The sequence below is a fragment of the Nyctereutes procyonoides genome, unplaced genomic scaffold (assembly GCF_905146905.1).
Source record: "Nyctereutes procyonoides isolate TBG_1078 unplaced genomic scaffold, NYPRO_anot_genome, whole genome shotgun sequence".
Taxonomy (NCBI): Eukaryota; Metazoa; Chordata; class Mammalia; order Carnivora; family Canidae; genus Nyctereutes; species Nyctereutes procyonoides.
The window spans coordinates 50018503-50039211 of NW_026575140.1; the positions used below are offsets into that span (position 1 = coordinate 50018503).

The window sequence follows — 20709 nt, forward strand, 5'->3', positions numbered from 1 at the left end:
ACAAATTGGGGGCACCTGGGTGGCTCAGTGGTTGAGTGTCTGCCTTCATCTCAGGGCGTGATCCCAGGGTCCTGGGATCAACAAAACAAAGCAACACACAGATAGATGTTTAATAGGTAGCACTAATCAGGAGGAAAACAATCAACAGGCTAGAGCAATAATCTCCTGACTATGACTTTTCAACAATATATATGCTTTCGGTGCTAATGTATTATACAATGTACACAAAAGAAATTTTAAAAGGATAAATTAGAATCCAACATTTTCTTCCCACATATCAATGGAGCATTTCCTGGGGGATACATACCTTACCCTGGAGACCACCCATCTGGTCTGTCCGTGGTAAGAAGTATCAAGGTTAGCTGGTGCAAAAGGAACGTGTAAAGTCAACGAATTCTGTGAAAAGTGACCCTTATGCCAAACCTTAAGGAGAGACAGAACAGGTTGGAATAGCCACTGGAACTATAGAATGTTTATGTTCATGGGACGAGAGGTTGGGAAGCAAAAATCTGGTTCTAGTTTGGTTAGAGGTCTTGGTCTTGTCTTGGTCTTGGTCAAGGCTGAATCCTGCTTGTACCCCCTGTACCCTTCTCACCTGTCACAGAGCTCCTCTCCCTTTCTGATATTACAAGTAAAATTCACATGGAAGTGGGGTCAGCAGTAATTAAAAGTTGATTAACACGTGGTCTAAGTGCACATGGGGAAAGCTCTGAGGCATTTGGAAGAGGCAAGGTCACAGGCAAAGAATTCTCATTATCTAATGAAGAGTCCATTGGAGCCTTAAGTTCAGAATGCTCAAGTGTGACTTGTCCCATAGATTCGAGTCAAGACCATGCAGGTGGTCGTATGGCGGCAGCATCACTCCCTCAGAACCTGTGTGTTAGTCTGGAACTGGAGCAATCGCAGTGTCCTGTAGCGCATGCTATTCTCCCTGCCCTGGGAGAGGCGATGGAGGAAGCTCGCAAGAAGCCTTGAGCTTCTCATCAGTCACAAAGCAAACACTGGCCGTTATGCCTCCAGCTTTAAAGGGAAGGTTGATTGTAGGAAAGAAGAAAAGAATCTGAAAGAATTCCCTCGCTTAGATATCCACTAACTATAGCCAGTTGAGTCTGACTTAGGGAAGTTCTTGTAGTTCGTCTCCAGGGCACCTGGGTGGCTGAGATGGTTGAGCATCTGCCTTTGGCTCAGATCATGATCCCAGGGTCCTGGATTCGAGTCTCGCATGGGGCTCCCTGCTCAGCTGGGAGTCTCCCTCTCCCTGCCCCACTCCCTGCTCGTTCTCTCTCTCTCTCTCTCAAATAAATAAATAAAACCTTTTAAAAAAATGAACTATATCCATACTGTGCAATTCTAAGTAACAGTCAATAATGAGGATATGTATTCTGATCTGAAAAGATCAAGATATCATCACAAATGCAAGCTGTAGAAAAGGCACAGAATGACGCTCCTGTTTGTGAAAGGCACATAAAATTATGTTTTTATGCAATCTTGTAATAGGAAAGGTAAATCAGGTTCTTGTGTTTCCCCTGTATAATTTCTCACCAGCTTTCTGACCTCAAAGCAAACATGCCCTCGGCCGACTTGGAAGGCGTGGTGACCACGCTGGGGCCCAGTCCATCTATTTCCTATCCCTTTTCCTGCAAAGAGTGTACCTCACAAGTCAGCTCATGATTAATCAGTCTCCCTAAACAAAGAGCAGATATTTATTAAGCATGTGCCATTATGTACACACTCAGTGTCTGGTAGTGAAGGGAATGCCTAAGGAAAGTTGACAGGATTATAATAAGCAACAACGAGAAGCAAGGCAGGTGGAAGGACAGGGAAACCAGAGGAAAGACTCTGTTGAGCCAGGCGGGCCTCATCCTGTTCGAAGCTGTTTGGGGTCTCCCAGAGCCTGTACTCTGTAGGCCAAATTCCTGAGCTTCATATCCAAGACCGTCCATGGTTTGGCTTCCCACATATTTTTCTGATCTCTTCTATTACTTCTTCCCATCGGAGGTTCCAGTGCGTTCTGGCTTTACTCTGGGCCCCTACCTCCCTGTTCACACACTCACTTTTCCATTTGACCTTCCTAAATCTTGCTTCATTTAAAAAGACTCCTGGGGCACCTGGGTGGCTCAGTGGTTGAGCATCTGCCTTCGGCTCGGGTCGTGATCCTGCGGTCCAGGGATCGAGTTCCGCATCAGGCTTCCCGTAGGGAGCCTGCTTCTCCCTCCACCTCTCTCTGTGTCTCTGGTGAATGAATAAAATCTTTTAAAAAATAGTAAAATAAAATAATAAATAGAGACTCCCAAGTTGTTTAACAGGTTTAGAGATTCAGTTTTGCAAGATAAAGAATTCTAGAAATTGGTTGCACAACAACATGAATGTACTTAACTCTGCTAATCCAGACACTTAGAGACAGTTGAGATGGTCAATTTTATGTTACGGGTATTTGACCCGAATTAAAAAAAAAAAAAAGGAATCAGAAGCTGATCTACCTTAAAACAAAACAGAAAAAAGACTCCAGCAAATAGTAGCCCAAATCTTCCCTAACCAAATCCGTCTCTCCTCTGAACTCCAAGATCTCTTAGCTTTACAGCTCACGTGGCTTCCAAGATCATTCACAATCTTCTGTGTTTGGTAACTATTCATTTGTCTTCTCCTCTCACCCCGCCAGTTGGGTTGCAAACATTTTAACAGTGGTAAGTAAATACCTGCTACTAAATATCTGGCCTCAGAACCAAAATCGAAGTGCAGGGGGAATGATAAACCACAGTAACGGCTTTCATGTTAAAAATATTTATTCTTCTAAAAGATCACACAAAAGTTGAGAAGAGAAAGGATGTCGACTAACCTACATCAAAATCTGGGCTGAAAGGACAAAGAGCTGCCTAGATAAGCTGGTAGCTGAGCGAAATGCAGAGATCAAGGGGGCTGCTGGCCAACGGGCCCAGGGGTCTGGGGCAGCCACGGTCACAGGCACTGGGTGCGGTGGGGACGGCACGGCCCGGCTGCTGGCCCCAGTCGTTCCTCCATCTCAGGAAGGAAGAAGCAGGAGCTCACTCCTTAGACATGTTCTTGATGGTCTTGTGCTCCTTCATGGCCTTTTCCCAATCGGTGCCATTGAACTCCTCAACGACCACGCTCCGCACGGTGCCCTCGTCAAGGCAGTGTGGGGCAATCCCTGGGGGAGGTGACACAGAGAAGGGCCCAGGTATGAGTAACAGCAGGCACTGTGCCGGCTCATGGGCAAACCCACACCTGCAGCAGCGACAGCGATCTGCCGTGAAAGCTTCCACAGCCACCGCAGCAGCACCCTGGCTCGCTTGCCCCTCCAGCGGGTGGGGGGTCAGGCTCTTTAAGCCAGGGATGCCAAGGCTGGAGAGCATCCAGTACCAAGCTGAGAGTACAAAGATTCGAGCCCAGGGGGGCACCTGGGTGCCTCAGCAGTTGAGCATCTGCCTTTGGCTCAGACCGTGATCCCGGGGTCCAGGGATCGAGTCCCGCATCAGGCTCCCTGCAGGGAGCCTGCTTCTCCCTCTGCCTGTGTCTCTGCTTCTCTCTCTCTCTGTCTCATGAATAAATAAATAAAATCTTTAAGAGGGGGGGTGGGGAGGACAAAGGTGATGTCATGCCCTCCTTGCACCGTAAGGCACAAAACGGTCATAGTCACAGTGGTGCCACCACAGCTCTGGAGGCTGCAGGAAACAAGACTCCTTGCTCGCCACTTTCCAATCAGTTCACACTACAGCTGGTGGCATCAGAACAACTGTCCTGGGGCTGCGTTCCCTGCTCAGACACAGGGGGACTTGAGGAGGGGTTTGGGGGTTCTCACTGTTTATGTTCTAAACAAACTGAAGCTGGGTTTGTTTTTTTAACTGGATCTCTTTCAACCCATTATCGATACTCTTGTCTGCTTCACTCCCTGAGCCATCCTTGGTGTGAAAACTCCCTCCCCTCCCCTCCCACCCCCACCCCAGGCTCATCTCCTCTCCTCCATACACTGGACAACAACGTCACCCCCAGCAACATGAGCCCCCAGCAACATGCGGCCCAGGCAGCGCCAGCAGATGAAGGCAGGATCTGGATGTTCAAGGACGAATGACCAGAGCCAGTCTCCTATCCCAGCATTTGAAAAGAGCTTTGCTGAAGAGCCCTGTTCTTCTAAGACACATGCGAGAGGGGCCCAGCCAAGCAAGAGGCAAGCCCCATATGCTAGCACCCAGGCTATGATCAGCGTGTGTCCCTATGTCCCCCACGGCTGGGTGGCCCGTTCCCTTCACTTACCGAAGCCTCCAGGGTTTGAGCGGGGAGTGTAAAAGCTCTGAACGCCACATCTCTTACAGAAGGTGTGCTGGGCTTTGTGCGTGTTGAACGTGTATGTGGTTATGCTCTCGGCTCCCTAAGGTAGAACAGGTGAAATAGATGTTCTCCTTTTACAAAGAGAATTTTTTTTGGGGGGTCATCAAAAAAATTAATTCTTTTATAAGGCACAAGGGGGGGAACGCCCTTTTGCAGGGGTCTCAGGATTATGAGGACACGTCCAATCTCCCAAAGAGATAGAGGTGTCTCGAGGACAGGGACCCGCCTACACTGCCCAGAGACGCGTCAGTCTGGAGCACGGCGGCTCACAGCTTCTCTTGGTCAAGTGCACACAAGTGCCTCAAGCTTTCCCAGCTCCGTGGCAAGACAGCACATCCTGTCCATGTCAGGGAATGAAAATGAAAATTTTCACTCAGCCTCAAAGGGGTGACAGCTCACCCTAGGGACAGGCTCCCCACGTTCCCGGCCAGCTCTGCTCACGATCAAAAAACAAGGGTTGACTGTACTTGAATTAACATACAAAGGACCAACTAGGAAAAGAATATTTTCCAGACATCATGGGCAAAAGGCTTGTTTCCATTAGAGAAATACAAACATACTACACATAACACAAACGGGAAACGGGGCAAAAGGACAGAGAGAAAGGAAAACAATTATCTCTTTCACCTAAGAAATGATACACACACTCAGACACGGCAATGAGGTATTTTTTTTTCACCATCAGGTGGACACAAATAAGAGTCGGTTAACTTGGTACTGAGCATGTGGACAAACATATGTATGCTCTCAAATACCAGTCTCAGGAATACAAATTGGCAAAATCTGCCAACATCTATCAAAATTTTAAAACGTATGCATCTTTTAACACAGTAATTCCATTTCTGGAAATTTATCCTACAATCAAAATTCCATATGCATTGAATGACATGTATAATAGACGTTCTAGCACTGGTTAAAACAAGGCTGGGGCAGCCCCAGTGGCCCAGCGGTTTAGTGCCGCCTTCAGCCTGGGGTGTGATCCTAGGGACCCAGGATCGAGTCCATGTCAGCTCCCTACATGGAGCCTGCTTCTCCCTCTGCCTGTGTCTCTCTCTGTCTGTCATGAATAAATAAATAAAATCTTAAAAAAAAAAAAAAGTCTAAAGATTGGAAAAACTGAGAACACCCGTCAAGAGAAGACGGGACAAAGCAATGATGGACATTCATGAAATTGGGACACTGAAAATTTAAAAAGAACGAGACAGGCTTGCCTGGGTGGCTCAGTCAGTTAGGTATCTGCCTTCAGCTCAGGTCATGATCCCAGGGTCCTGGGATGGAGCCCCACATCCCTGCTCAGTGGGGAGCCTGCTTCTCCCTCTCCTCTGCGCCACCCCCTGCTTGTGCTCTCTTTTTCTCAAATAAATAAATTAAATTTTAAAAGGAAAATGAATGAGCCAGTTCTACTTCCAAATACTAATACAAACAATCTCCAAGGTTAAACATTAAGTGAGAAAGCAAGGCATAAAATAATTTGTGGGGCACCTGTGTGGCTCAGTGGTTGAACATCTGCCTTCGGCTCAGGGCAAGGTCCCAGGGTCCTGGGATCGAGTTCCACATTAGGCTCCCCCCCAGGGAGTCCCTGCTTCTCCTGCCTGTCTCTGCCTCTCTATTTGTGTCTCTCATGAATAAATTATTTATTTATTTTATTATTTATTTATTTTTTAAAGATTTTATTTATTTATTCATGTGAGACACAAAGAGATTGAGAGGCAGAGACACAGGCAGAGGGAGAAGCAGGCTCCATGCAGGGAGCCCCATGCAGGACTCGATGCCGGGACTCCAGGATCACATGCTGGGCCAAAGGCAGGCGCCAAAACGCTGAGCCATGCAGGTGTCCCTCTGATTAATAAAATTTTTATTTTAAACCTTAAAAAATATGGGGTGCCTGGGTGGCTCACTTGGTGAGTGTCTGCCTTCGGCTCGGGTCATGATCTCAGGGTCTTGGGATCAAGCCCCATATTGGGCTCCCTACTGAGCAGGGAGCCTGCTTCTCCTCTTCCTCTACCCCTCCCTCCTGCTTGTACTCTCTCTGTCTCTTTCTCTGTCAAATTATACAATCTTTATTTAAAAAAAAATCTTTATAAAAAATCTTAAATAATAATAATTATTATTTGTTTAGTATATTATTATTTCTATTTATTTTTTACCATTTTTAGTTTTTAAAAAAGGATGTATCCTGGTATATGCATATATAAATATGTATATGTTTCTTTACATATATAATTTATTTTTATTATTATTATTTTTTTATTTATGATAGTCACAGAGAGAGAGAGAGAGGCAGAGACACAGGCAGAGGGAGAAGCAGGCTCCATGCACCGGGAGCCTGACGTGGGATTCGATCCCGGGTCTCCAGGATCGCGCCCTGGGCCAAAGGCAGGCGCCAAACCGCTGCGCCACCCAGGGATCCCTACATATATATTTATAAAGAAATATCCAAGAAGCAGTGGTTTCCAACTAGTGAAATTGTGTGGCTGAAGGGTCACGGGTGAAGGTTCTTATCAGAGCTGGACGTTTTCATTCTTTCCCCCACCTACCACCCACCACCGTGGGAGAGAAAGGCCCCCAGAGCTCTGTGCCTCATGTAAAAATAGTTCTGAGGGGCCTCATCTCACATCACAGCCTCTACACAGAGAAGCAGCAAAGAACAACTGCCGGTGGTCCTAAAGCATCCAGAGTTTTCTGATCAGATACTTTCCCCCATGAAATGAGGAGGAGCAGCGAGGAGGGAGGGGCTGCTCCATCCCCTACTCTACCTTGGGCATTACTGGAGGTCACTCGGGGACATCCAGACCCCTGTTCCCATGTTATTCTGTGCACCCGCCCACTTCCCACCAGAACTCACGGCCTGTCACTGTCACACTGCCATGTACTCAGCCTTTTTGGTGACTGTTTTCTTGGCCAATCAGAAACCACCAACACCACCATGTTGGCCAATCTAAAGGTCACTTTTCTTGACCATTAGATTCTTAACCTGACCTCTCAGGACTAGTCCTTCCATTTTGAAACAAGGGTCTCTGAGGAGACCACCCTCGAACAATTTTCCTCCTCCCCCACTGGCCATCCTTCTCAGGCCCCTCTGGTCAGCTCTGACCTCGGCCTCTCCCTTCACTGGCTACATCAGCAGCCACCCACCGCACCCAGTCTCCCAGCCATAAACACCAATACGCAGCCCTGCTTGCTCTCAACGCCAGACTTACACATCCAGCAGCCTACTTCCTATCTTATCTCTGCAAAGGTTCACGACGTCTTCAGCTTTTCCAAGAAAGAACCCCTGATGCCAGCAGTGCTCCACACCTGCTTCTCCCCCCGGATCTGGTATCCCCATCACTGAGCTGCTCAGGCCCCACATTGTAGGGGCAACTCTTCTGCCTCTCTTTTCCTCCTCTTCACATCCATCCTTTACAGGATTCCGTTCACCCTTCCTCTGAAACTGTGGTTCTCACAGTATGGCCCCAGGACCAGCAGCAACGCCATGTCCTGCAGCCTTGTAAGAAATGTCAATCTTGGGGTCCCCCTCCTAGATCTAGAGAATCAGGAGTGGGGCCCAGCAATCTCCCTTAACATGCCCTCCAGTGGTCACGTGCACACGGAATCATGAGAGCCACTTCTCCAAAATAAATCTCAAATATCTGTTTTCTTTCCATCTCCATGACCACTGCCCTAATCCAAGGTCCCATCACCTCTCACCTGGCCACCCCAGCCACTCCCTAGCCACCTCCCTGTCTCACACCTACCTCCCCACAAGCCATTCCCCACACAGCAGCCAAAGTGAACTTTTAAAACATTGAAGGAGGGGCACCTGGGTGGTTCAGTTGGTTGAGCATCTGCCTTCAGCACAGATCACGACCCTGGGGTCCTGGGATCAAGCCCCATGTCAGGCTCCCTGCTTAGTGGGCAGTCGGCTTCTCCCTCTCCCTCTGCCTGTCACTCCCCCTGCTTGTTCTCTCCCTCTCTCTGTCAAATAAATAAATAAATAAATAAATAAATAAATAAATAAATAAATAAAATAAATCTTAAACAAAAAAACGTTGAAGCAGGCCTTGTTACTATTCTGCTCAAAACCCTTCATGGGCTTCATACTACACAAAGCATAAAATCTGTCTGCTTGTCTGGTCCTGCTTCTTTCCCCAATCCCATCTGGTCCACCTCTTCACCTGCACCCCCAGACCACGTTCCAGCCACGATGGCCGCTGTTCAGCTCCTGAGGCATGCCAAGCACATGCCCCGCTGCAACACACTTTCCTCATGCCTGGGATACTTCCAGCCCCCTGCTCCCCTACATCCTTATCATACGAACACCACAGAGACCTTCCCTAACCAATCTAAACCAGCCACCTGGCAACCTATCACATTGCTCTATGTTAATGCTCTATGCAGCACTACTAAACTTTTTCTTATTTATCTGTCTCCTCTGCTTAAAAAAAATATGTTCCAAGAGAACAAGGAAGGGCCTTCTCTGTCACAGTTAGCTGATGGGTTTCAATGGATCAGTGCCAGGCACACAGTGGGTGTCCCAGAAATACCCGCTGAATGAAAAAGTTTTGCACTGGAATCCCTGAGTGGCTCAGCGGTTTAACACCTTCGGCCCAGGGCATGATCCTGGAGTCCCGGGATCGAGTCTCACATCGGGCTCCCTGCATGGACCCTGCTTCTTTCTTGCCTAAGTCTCTGTGTCTCTCTCTTTCTGTGTCTCTTATGAATAAATAAATAAAATCTTAACAAAAAAGAGAGAGAAAAGAAAAAAAAAGTTTTGCACTTAATTTAAAAAAATAGGGGCGCCTGGGTGGCTCAGCTGGTTAAGCATCTGACTCTTGATCTTAGCTCAGGTCTTAATCTCAGGATTGTGAGTTTAAGCCCAGAGTTGGGCTCCGTGTTGGGTGTGGAGTCTACTTAAAAAATAGGGGGCGCCTAGGTGGCTCAGTTGGTTAAGCATCTGCCTTTGGCTCAGGTCATGATCTCAGGGTCCTGAGGTCAAGCCCTGCATCGGGGTTCCTGCTAGGTGGGGTGTCTGCTTTTCCCTCTGCCTACTGCCCCCCCGCCGTTTGTGTTTTTTCTCTCTCTCTCTAATAAGTAAAATCTTTTTTTTTTTCTTAAGAATTTATTTATTCTTTAAGAGACATAGGAAGAGGGAGGAGAAGCAGGCTACATGCAGAGAGCCTGATGTGGGACTCGATCCCAGGAACTCTGGGATCACGCCCTGAACCAAAAGCAGACACTCAACCACTGAGCCATCCATGCATCCCCAAATAAATAAAATCTTAAAAACAGAAAAAAAACAAAAATCAACACAACATAAAATAGCTCCTACAATAGGCTGGGGCTGAGTATGGTACTCTAGGGCACTAAGAAAATGCATTCATAAGCAGGCCCAAGGAGGGGGAAAAAAAAAAGAGGAAAAAAAATACCAATTCTGAGACCCAAGAGCTTATGGCTGTACCTGGTGGCATCTTCAGGAACCATCTCACGGATGCTCAGGGGCAAGCGCAACTGGGGCCACAGCCTCTAGCATGTTTCCGAGCAGAGCACACGGGCATTTTCTGGGTTTACAGGGAAGACAGGGAGAAGTGTGCTGCCCAAGTGTCCCCCTCATCCACCAGGCACCCACACGAGGGATAAAGGGGGAGACAAAGAAAAGGAGACAAGGTGGCCCAAAGTGTCTGGGATTAAAGCTCACTCGTTAGGAAAGACCAGGACTCATGCATTCATTTACTAAGTCCATTGTTCCTTCCAGACGCTGAGTGCTGTGCTCGCTTCAGCAGCACATACACCAGACGCTGAGTGCCTATTCATTGCCAAGTCTGCGAGGCCAGGAGCTTGTCAGATATGACAAAAGATGGCACTTGGAGATCCTAACAATTTAATAAAGGAGACAGACGTGGAAACACACCAGTACACAAAGACACAGCGAAGTGTGTCTGACCACAGTGGGGGTAAGGGGAACCAAGGATGGAATTAAAGCCCCAGCCGACCCCATATTAGTGACAGTGTCCCAAAAGCCTTCCCTAAGAAGCTTACATTCTTTGACCAGAGATTTTATTTCTAAAAGAACAGATCCAAAAGAAATAACTTCTAAATTACTAAAGATTTATACACAGGGAGGTTCACCACAGTGTTGTTTATAATTGGGGGAAAAATGGTACACAACCTAGAAGTTTAAATATAGGAAACTGCTTATTGTACATTCATATAACAAAATATGCTGCAAATATAGGAATAACAGTATAAATAAATTAGGAAATGATTGAGGGAGAGGAAGAGATTCAGGGACTGAGGAACAAGGGAGGGAAGACTCACTTTTGTACCTTTCAAAATCTGTACCAAGCACAAAAAAATTTCCCCGAAATAATAAAGTTAAAATCAGCAAGACCTATCAATATGCTGCCTACAAGAGACTCCCTTCAGACCTAAAGACACCTGTAGACAGAAGGTAAAGAGATGGAAAAACAATGACCATGCAAAATGGAGGCAAAAAGAAAGTGGGCAGAGCCATACTGACATCAGACCAAATAGACTTAAACACAAAGACTGTAACAAGAGACAGAGAAAGACACTACAAATGACAAAGGGAACAATCTAACAAGAGGATGTAACAGTTGTAAATATCTATGCACCCAACATAGGAGCACCTAAATCCATAAAGCAAATAAAGAAATTGACATAAAGAAATTGACAATAACACAATACTAGGAGGGGGGTTTAACACCCACTACATCATCACCCAGACAGAAAATCAACAAGGGAACAGTGGCTTTGAAACATAATTTGAGGGATCCCTGGGTGGCGCAGCGGTTTAGCGCCTGCCTTTGGCCTAGGGCGTGATCCTGGAGACCTGGGATCGAGTCCCACGTCAGGCTCCCGGTGCATGGAGTCTGCTTCTCCCTCTGCCTGTGTCTCTGCCTCTCTCTCTCTCTGTGTGTGTGACTATCATAAATAAATAAAAATTAAAAAATAAATAAATAAAATCTATATTAAAAAAAAAAGAAACATAACTTGAGTATATGGGAGTGAGTTTACTTCTGAGCCTTTATTCTTTTCTATGGATCTACATCTATCTGACCATGTTAACACAGCCTTGATGACTGTCTATAGGAGGAGCTTTCATACCAAGTGGAGTTAGCTTCTCCTACTTTATTGTTCTCTGTGGAGACTGTTTTAGCTATTTTAGGGCCTGTATATTTCCATACACATTTTAAAGTAATCTTGGGATACCTGGGTGGCTCAGTCAGTTAAGTATCCAACTCTTGGTTTTGGCTCAGGTCATGATCTTGGGGTCGTGGGATCAAGCCCCACGTTGGGTTCCAAGCTCAGCACAGAGTCTGCTTGAGATTCTCTCTCCCTCTCTCTCGGTCCCTTCCCTACTCATGCTCTCTTTCTCTCAAATAAATAAGTCTTTCTAAAAAATTTACAGTAATCTTGTATATGTCTGCAAAAGCCTTCTTGGGATTTTGATAGAAACTGCATTAAACCTATAGACAGTTTGGAGAGGATGAACACCAATACTATGCTGAGGTTTCCAATCAACAGACACATGATTTCTACCCATTAAGTTCTTCTTTATTTTTTTTTTAATTTTTTTTAATTTTTTAAATTTATTTATGATAGTCACAGAGAGAGAGAGAGAGAGGCAGAGACACAGGCAGAGGGAGAAGCAGGCTCCATGCACCGGGAGCCTGACATGGGATTGGATCCCGGGTCTCCAGGATCACGCCCTGGGTCAAAGGCAGGCGCTAAACCGCTGCACCACCCAGGGTTCCCTAAGTTCTTCTTTAGTAACTTCATTAGCTTTCTGTAATATTCAGTACATGGATCAGGGACATGTTTTGTTAACTGAACACCCAACTAATTTTCTTTGCATTACTTGAAATGGCATGATGTTTTTATTTTTTTTATTATTTTTTATTTTTTTATTTTTTTTTAATCTACGATAGTCACACACACAGAGAGAGAGAGAGAGAGAGAGAGGCAGAGACACGGGCAGAGGGAGAAGCAGGCTCCATGCACCGAGAGCCCGACGTGGGACTTGATCCCGGGTCTCCAGGATCGCGCCCTGGGCCAAAGGCAGGCGCCAAACCACTGCGCCACCCAGGGATCCCTGGCATGATGTTTTTAATTTCAGTTTCTTGGTGTTCATTCTTAGTATTAGAAATGCGCTCAATTTTTAAAATTGGGATGTAATTCACATGCCATAAAATTCACCATTTTAATGTGTATTGCTGCATTATTTACAACAGTCAAAACATGGAAACAACCTAAGTGTCCCCGGATGAGTGAATGGATAAAGAAGATGTGATACAAACACATACCACACACACACATACAAACACACATAGGAACACTATTCAACCATTAAAAAGAATGAAATCTTGCTATTTGTGACAACATGGGAATTATACTAATTGAAACAAGTCAGACAGAGAAAGACAAATACTATATAATTCTACTTACATACAGAATTTTATAAACTAAACAAAAAACCAAGCTTAGAGAACAGACTGCTGATTGCCAGGGACAGGGGTAGGCAGGCAAAATGGGTGAAAGAGGTAAAAAAAAAAAAATGGGCATGCAAAAGTAATAGCATGGTGACCACGGCTAATAACACAGTTGTTGCGTATTTGAAAGCTGCTAAGAGAATAAACCTTTAAAGTCCTCATCACAAGAAAAAAAAATTATTTTGTGATTACATATGATGTCAGATGTTAACTAGACCTAATTGTGCTGGTTACTTTGCAATATATACAAATACTAAATCATTCTGATGTACCCCTAAGACTAATAATGTTATGTCAGCTGTACCACAATAAAATTTTTAATTCACCATTAAAAAAAATCTGTTTAAAAAAAAAATCTGTTTAAGTCATACGTTCTTCTTCATTGGGAAATGATAAAAGTCAGTTACAAAACAGAAAAAGGTAAAATCCTACTTTCATAACGACATATACAGTGTTGTCATTATTATTATTTAGATGTATTTACAGTGGAAAATAACACACAAGGATATCCACCCAAATAGGGCAGTGGTTATCCTTGGTTGATAGGATTTGGGTGGTCGCATTTATTTTTTATTCCATTTTTAATGTTTCCACAGTAATATCAAATGGGCATCCAAAATATAAAGGGAAAAAATAACAGAACATTCTAGAAATATGCTTGAAACCCAGGTTGATGAGGAAAATTCAAACCCCCTGTAGAGGTCCCGCTGTGCTCCCTGCCATCTGGCACCCCCCACGGCACATGCTGTAAGCCAGGGGCTCCCCTGGCCTGCTCTGAGCACTAACCTTCAGGAGCTTGAAGCGAGAAGCCGGGACAATGAAGTGTCTATTCTGCTTCTTCTTACAAATGCTGCAGCTACAAAAAGAGGAATTCCCAAGTTGAGAACAAGGACCTGTGCCTTCTGAGAGCCCAATGGGACCCAATCCAATAAATCCTGAGAGCCGGATGACCCCACAGGTGAAGCCTCTTTCAGCGTTATTCAGGGAAAGGGGGGAGCCCAGGCATATGGACAGGCCAGCTGGGGCCTCTCCTCAGCAATCAAAGCCACGCACCCCTCGGAAAACCAGGATGTCACCACCACGTTCCTACTGCTCACTCCCCAGTTTATTACAGTGAAGGAACTCATTGGATTCTAGAGACACTTACAAAACAAACATCCTGCAGAGCTACAATCTTATGCCTCCAGGATACACCAAAAATGGACAAGGAAGCCTCCGTTTCCTGCTTTCCTCATCTGTACATCATGGAACGCCTAGCTCCAAGTCAAATGGGCCCTCAGAATTATCACCTTCGGAATTCAACCTAAATGCCCTTTACTGGGGTGCCTGGGTGGCTCAGTCGGTTGGGCAGCTGCCTTCGGCTCAGATCATAATCGTGGGGGTGGGATTGAATCCTGCTTCTGGCTCCCTGCTCAGCAGAGAGCCTCCTTCTCTCTTTCTCTTACCCTCTGCCTCTCCGACTGCTTGTGCTCAAGCTCTCTCCCCTTCTCAAATAAATAAATAAAATCATAAAAAATAATCAATCAATCTCCTTAGTCTACATTTACAAAAATTTCTACTTTCCCACAGAACTCTCTAACAAGCTGTTCCACGGGGCTTCTTCTGCAATCTGGACTCCACCAGTCAGTTCTCCATTTGAGTAATTCCAGGGTATTTATTTATTACTCGTGTGTACTTCAGGTACCACACCACCTAGGGGCAAAAAGGCCTGGATCCTGTTGAACAATTAGAAGCTAACTATTGGTTCAGAAGTCAGTGTCCTTGTTCTGTCACAAGGGAAGCTGCTAGAAAGCAGGCTCTCCACAGATCCCGGCAGAACCATCTGCCTCATCTAGAACAGAGCCAGAGGGCCTGGAATGTGGCAAGCTTCCGGGTGCGCACACTCTTATTCACTTCCCCTCCGAGTGGACTCCAGTGAAGACTCTGCCCAGCCAAGGCTTTCCATTCAGTGCCCGCCTGACCTAATCTCAGGCTCTAACCAGTCCCTGTCCATCTAGCAACAGGACAGTCAGTCTGAGGGGTGATGCTGAACAGCAGGAGCTGGAGCACTCTGCTGTGTCAACCGGGGCTACGCTGTAGGAGCTCGCTCACTCTCTCTCTCTCATGCACACACATGCACACACACACAGAGCAGGCCCAGTTATTTTTAGTACACCCCCCCCCCATATTTTTAAAATTTTATTATTGAAAACATCTAGGCACATACGAAAGGGGAAAAAGAACAATGAACCCTCTGTACCCATCACCTGAGGCCAGCAATGATCAGCTCACAGCCGATGCTGCCTCACCAGGACCCTGACTCCCCAGATGATGCGGAGATGCTGTGTTTTAACTCTTACTCTTGGGGAGAGAAAACACTCACTTGCAGTCAAAGATGTGCAAGTCGGCTGAGGCCCAAACTTCAAAGCGAACTGCTCCACAGTGGCAGCCTCCCGTATGCTTCACCAGGCCCTGGTATTCACTAAATGAAACAAGAAAACATCAGAAAGATAAGGATTTCTGAACAGTTGGGCCAGACCTAAGCACGCAGCTCATGCCTTTTCTCCCTCTTGTTGTTGCTAGAAGAAGGAAGCAAGATGGGACGAAAGTCTCCCCTACGTGACTGCCCCAGGTATTTCTGTTTTGGAAGCCAGAGTAGCAATTTTATTTAAAAAAAAAAAAAAAAAGTATTCAGTGTCTTCTTTTCTATGACCTCTCACTTCTATTTCTTATATCCTCGTAAGTTGTAAAGTAAAACATTGCCGAAAATAGAGAAAATAGGAGTTGGGTAGAGGATCCTGATCCCGCTGTTCAAACATTTTTATTTACATGCTACTTACTAAGATTTTTTTTGTGTGTGAGCTAGGCACCAGGGAGAGCAATAAACAAGATACAGCAGATAAGCTTCTGCAGCCATCCAACAAATTACCCAAACAATATTTAAGGGACTGTGATAAAGGCAGTGCGGGATGCTATGAAAAATAAGAGGAGAGGAACTGAGTCTGTTGTTTGGAAAAACCTTCTTCTGAGAAAAACTCTTGGAGTTTTGGTATATTCCCCTCCGGTATGTTTGCACATCCAGGACTCTTTACAGAGCTATCCATACACATTACATACTATCTTAATCCTTTTAAAACATATATAAGCCAGGCTCTTAGTTGAGCATTATTCAGTTTGAAAAATATCAAATTGCACTCCAACAGGACTAAACGCTTCTCAGTAAAGACAAAACATTTCACTGTACCTGCTCAAGCAACGATTACAGGAAAAATAGCCTACGGCAGTTTTAAATCAACATTTTTTTTATTACTAAGGCTGAATGCTTTTCCATGTTTCTTTACAAGTTGAATCAGTTAACTTGATGTATTTGAAATCTTTTCTGCACACACAAATAATGCTCATTGTAAAAAAATTAGAACATTACAACATGTGATAATATTAAAAAGCAAAGTCTCCTATAATCTTAACAGCTGGAGGGATCCACAGTTAACCATTTGCTATATATTCCTCCGGACTTCTTTATATACAATAATATTTTAACAAAAACAGTGCAGAGTTACACATTCTTTTTGCATATAAGTTAATTCAGTGAGTTTGGGTTATTTAAATAAGTGTATGTACTCATGCCAATCTGAAAGGTTAAAAAAAAAAAACACTTGTCTTTCAGCAACATTTAAAAATCCTTTTCATGACCATTTATCAAGTTTGTTTTAAAGGAAAAGTTTACTTCGAATTTGAGTGTCACATTTCTGAGAATCTTTATATCCTCTACACTTAGCAACTTGTGGCAATAGAACAGGGGCTCAACAATGTCTAATGATGAATATATTAAAAAAAAAAAAAAGTTCAGCCCATGATCCACGATGATAAACCAGAAAGTGAAGCACACAGGAAACCAAGTATTTCATCTCTGAGAAGACCGGTCCTAAGAGAATTTCTTCTGGATTAAGGACAAAAGAACATTTTCGGTCAAGAAAGAAGTAAAGAAAGGAGTAGCTGTCGGGTTGTTATGCAATTGTCAGGTTATCCCTGTTGTTGTTGTTTCCCGTGGTGTTGACTGCTCTTTGTAATTCACCGGATAATGGACGCGGAGATGGGTTACTGGGGTACTAAGACCTCTCTCCGGAGCGCGACGGTGCCACAGGGCAGGCGTCTGGACGTTATTACATTTGGAAAAAAACAAGGCAGCCCCGGTCAGGGGTAATAGCTCATCTGGAACCTCACGGACACTCTGAAATCCTCCCCTGGAGGTTCTCGTCCTGCGGCAGCGACGCTGGGGGAGCGCGAAGCAGAGCGGGCCCCCGGGAGCATCAGTCGGCGGAGAGCCCAGCCCCCCCGCGCCCCGCGCCTCCCCCCGGTACCCGCCGCGGTCCTCAGGACCCAGCATCTCTGTGCGCGCGCTTCTTCCCGGGGTCGATCCCGCTCCGCTCCCTCCCGGGGAGCGCCTGGAACAATAACGGGATCTCGCCTCCCGGCGGCTGCAAAACTATTCGCCTTTTCTCCCCTCCCTCTCCCGCCGCCGCCTCCCCCTCCCACCCACTCTCCAAAAACACGTGCGCAAATATGAAAAAGCGAGTCAGGTGGGAGCCAAGTCGTGGGGTTGATCTTCTTCTCCCCGGGAAGGGTCCCCGCGGCCTTGGCGCGCCAACAGCACAGAGAGCGTCCCGAGCACCATGGCTGTGCCCGCGAGAGACCCTTTGTGTCCCGGGACACGCTCCGGGGGCGCAGCGCCCCGTCCGAGCAGGGGCGCGCCCGGCGCTAACCCGCTAACCCGGGCGACGCGGAACAGCGGCCCCGGCCCGACAGGCGCTCCCGCCCCGAGGGGTCCGCGTGGCGCCGGCCGCCGCGCCCGGCCCCGCCGCACTCACAAGGTGTCCAGCAGCAGCTTGGCAGCGCCCTCGAAGGTGAGCCTCTGCCGCTTCTGGAACGTCTCCCAGCGCTCCCGCTGGTCGCCCAGGTCCGGCAGCGAGGCCGCCGGGCTGGCGGAGGTCGGCAGCGGGAGCAGCGGCAGCTCCGGCGGCGCCTGCCCGGGGCCCGCCTCCTGGGCCCGCGGCGACGACTGCTTCGGCCGCGGCTTCGCCGACGGCTGCCTCGCCGCCGCCCCGCTCTCGCCCCCGGCCTGGCTCGCGGAGCGCCGGGCGCGGCTGGCGCCGGGGGCCGGGGGCGCGGCCGGGGGGGTCCCGGAGGCTCGGGACCGATTCTGCCCGCGTGCCTTGGCGGCGGAGGAGCTCCTCGTCCGCTGCATGGCTCCCGCAGCCGGGCGCGCAGGCCTCGCCGCCCGCGCGTCCCCGCCCCGCCCCGCGCGCGCGCCCGCGCCGCCCCGCGCGCGCCCCCGCCCGCCAGCCGAGCGGCCCGCCCAGGGGGCGCTGCACCCGCGGCCGCGACCCTGGCCCCCGGCCCCTGGCGGAGGCCCGGCTGCAAACCCCAGAGCCCGCGGGCCCGCGCGCCTCGGGGCCCGCGCGCCTCGGGGCCCGCACCTGCCCGCTCCATCCCGCAGGCCTCACGGGACCGCGCGTCCCGCCTCGGCTCCCGGCGCCCAGCGAGCCCACGGGCACCTGCGGAGGCGCCTCCGCCGTCTCTGAATCCAGAGGGCTTCTTCCTACCTTCCTGACCCGGGGGATCCAGGGTCAGCCCTGAATTCACGCCCACAACCGAGCATCCAGGCTGGGGGGACCTCGTGTTTGAGATGCCGGGAGGCCGGCCGCACCTGCCTTTCGAGAGTCATCGTGCACCCAGAACCAACTAACACGCGTGCACGGCCAGGCACCTGCTCTCTCTGCCAGACAAACAGCACCTGAAATCTGCTGTTGCGCTCGGTCTCTCTGACCAGGTCATAAAACAATGTCTGGAGGATGTCAGTGCCCAACAGATTTTTTAAAGATTTAATAAATGAACGAACCGCACCAAGTTCCATTGTCATGGGGGCACAGCACCAAGTTTCAAGACAAAAATCACAAGGACCATTGATGGAACCCAGGTCTTTTCTTTTCTTTTTTAAGATTGTATTTATTTTTTCATGTGAGAGGCAGAGACAAAGGCAGAGGGAGAAGCAGGCCTCCTGCGGGGAGCCCGATAGAGGACTTGAACCCAGGACCCCAGGATCACGCCCTGAGATGAAATGAAGGCAGACGCTCAGCCACTGAGCCACCCAAGTGCCGGAACCCAGGTATTTTTGAAAACTCTGCTTTGCTCTATTTTATTTGTACCTTCAAAGAAATAACATTTTCTTTTACTTACTTTCCTACTGTTTAATTTTCTACTTCTTTAACTTCAACTTTCCTCTTCATTAATTCTGTTTTTATCTTATTAGTTTAATAGTTTATTGAATTATTTCCTTTAAGATTTTATTTATTTATTCACAAGAGACAGACAGAGGCAGAGACACAGGCAGAGGGAGAAGCAGGCTCCTGGCAGGGACCCTGATGTAGGACTCCATCCTGAGACTCCAGGATCAGGCCCTGAGCCAAAGGCCGACACTTAACCACTGAGCCACCCAGGCATCCCTAATTGTTTATTGAATTAAATAGTTTCTTTATTTCTAGTATTTTTTGGTAATCACGGTATTAATGACTATAAATCTTCCTTTGAGTATGGCTTTAGCTGTGTCTTTAGTGTTTGTTTTTTTTAAGATTTTTATTTATTCGGGAGGGAGAAACAGGCACCCAGATACCCTCCTTTAGTGTTTCATATGAAGTGTTTTTTCCTTAAAAATTTCTAGACAGGGACGCCTGGGTGGCTCAGCGTTTGAGTGTCTGCCTTTGGCTCTGGGCATGGTCCTGGGATCCAGGATCGAGTCCCACATCGGGCTCCCCCCATGAAGCCTGCTTCTCCCTCTGCCTATGTCTCTGCCTCTCTCTCTGTGTCTCTCATGAATAAATAAAATCTTTTTTAAAAAATTCCAGACAACCTGTATTTTTTTTTCTGTTTTCTTTATTGCAGGCATATATAGTTTACATACAGAAAAATACATGTATTTTAAAAAATTTATTTGAAAGAAAGAGCTCACAAGCAGGCAGGAGACACAAAGAGACCTATCCCAGGACCCTGAGATCAGGACCTCAGCAGAAGGCAGACCGCCAACCAACAGAGTCACCCAGGTGCCCCAAAATGCACATGTTTTCGAAAGCAAAGCTTATGTAACCACCACCAGATCAAAGATAGAACATTTCCAGCCCTCCAGAGAAAACGGAGGATCACTATCCTGACTTCTGTCACATAGGTTAGTTTTACCTATTACTGAGTGTCATTTCAAAACAGCTTAGGGATGCCCGGGCGGCTCAGTGGGTTAAGCACCTGCCTTCTGTTCAGGTCATGACCCTAGGGTCCTGGGTTCGAACCCCACATGGGGCTCCCTGCTCAGTGAGGAATCTGCTTTTCCCTCTCCCTGTGCCTCTCACCCCGCTTGTGCTCTCTTTCTCTCTCTCAAATAAATAAAATGTTTTGGGACACCTGGATGGTTCAGGGGTTGAGTGTCTAACTTTGGCTCCGGGTGTGATCCTGGAGTCCTGGGATCGAGTCCCACATCGGGCTCCCTGCATAGAGCTTGCTTCTCCCTCTGCCTGTGTCTCTGCCTCTCTCTCTCTCTGTGTATCTCTCATGGATAAATAAATATCTTAAAATACATAAATAAAATGTTTTTTAAGACTTAAAAATTGAAAAATTAAAACAGCTTGTACTCCTTTACGTCTTCCATTATTCACTCAGCATTATGTTCTTGAGAGTCATCCCTGTTGTTTTGTGTATCGATTGTTTTTTTAGTTGCCATGTAATATTTGATTTATAAATATATCACAGTTTATTCTCCTGTTGATGGACATTTGGGTTGTTTCCAGCTTGGGGACAGCTATGAATAAAGCTGCTATTTACAAAAAAAAAAAAAAAAGCTGCTATTTAC

The 20709-nt window shown here is 47.0% G+C and overlaps 1 protein-coding gene across 2 annotated transcripts; it reads right to left on the reverse strand.

Annotated features, from left to right (window-relative positions):
* Positions 1 to 2765: 2765 nt before the first annotated feature.
* CENPV (centromere protein V) lies at positions 2766 to 18954 on the reverse strand. Of its 2 annotated transcripts, none has more exons than XM_055304748.1 (5): positions 18419 to 18954; positions 15199 to 15297; positions 13623 to 13692; positions 4270 to 4384; positions 2766 to 3166 (listed from the first exon to the last, which is right to left on the reverse strand). In XM_055304748.1, the coding sequence occupies exons 1-5, from the start codon at positions 18733 to 18735 to the stop codon at positions 3042 to 3044; spliced, it is 726 nt and encodes a 241-aa protein (XP_055160723.1). In that variant the 5' UTR covers positions 18736 to 18954; the 3' UTR covers positions 2766 to 3041. The 2 variants fall into 2 exon arrangements, with proteins under 2 accessions (XP_055160723.1, XP_055160722.1); XM_055304747.1 differs by lacking the exon at positions 18419 to 18954 and adding an exon at positions 17684 to 18098.
* Positions 18955 to 20709: the final 1755 nt, after the last annotated feature.

Bases quoted from the DNA above. Each gene is read 5' to 3' on its own strand.
- CENPV (XM_055304747.1), bottom strand. From the start codon at position 18,060: ATGCAGCGGACGAGGAGCTCCTCCGCCGCCAAGGCACGCGGGCAGAAT. The intron at 13,693-15,198 runs GTGAGTGTTTTC...CTCTTTTTGTAG, and splicing joins TTGCACATCTTTGACTGCAA to CTGCAGCATTTGTAAGAAGA. The intron at 3,167-4,269 runs GTAAGTGAAGGG...CACCTCCCCCAG, and splicing joins CTCAAACCCTGGAGGCTTCG to GGATTGCCCCACACTGCCTT.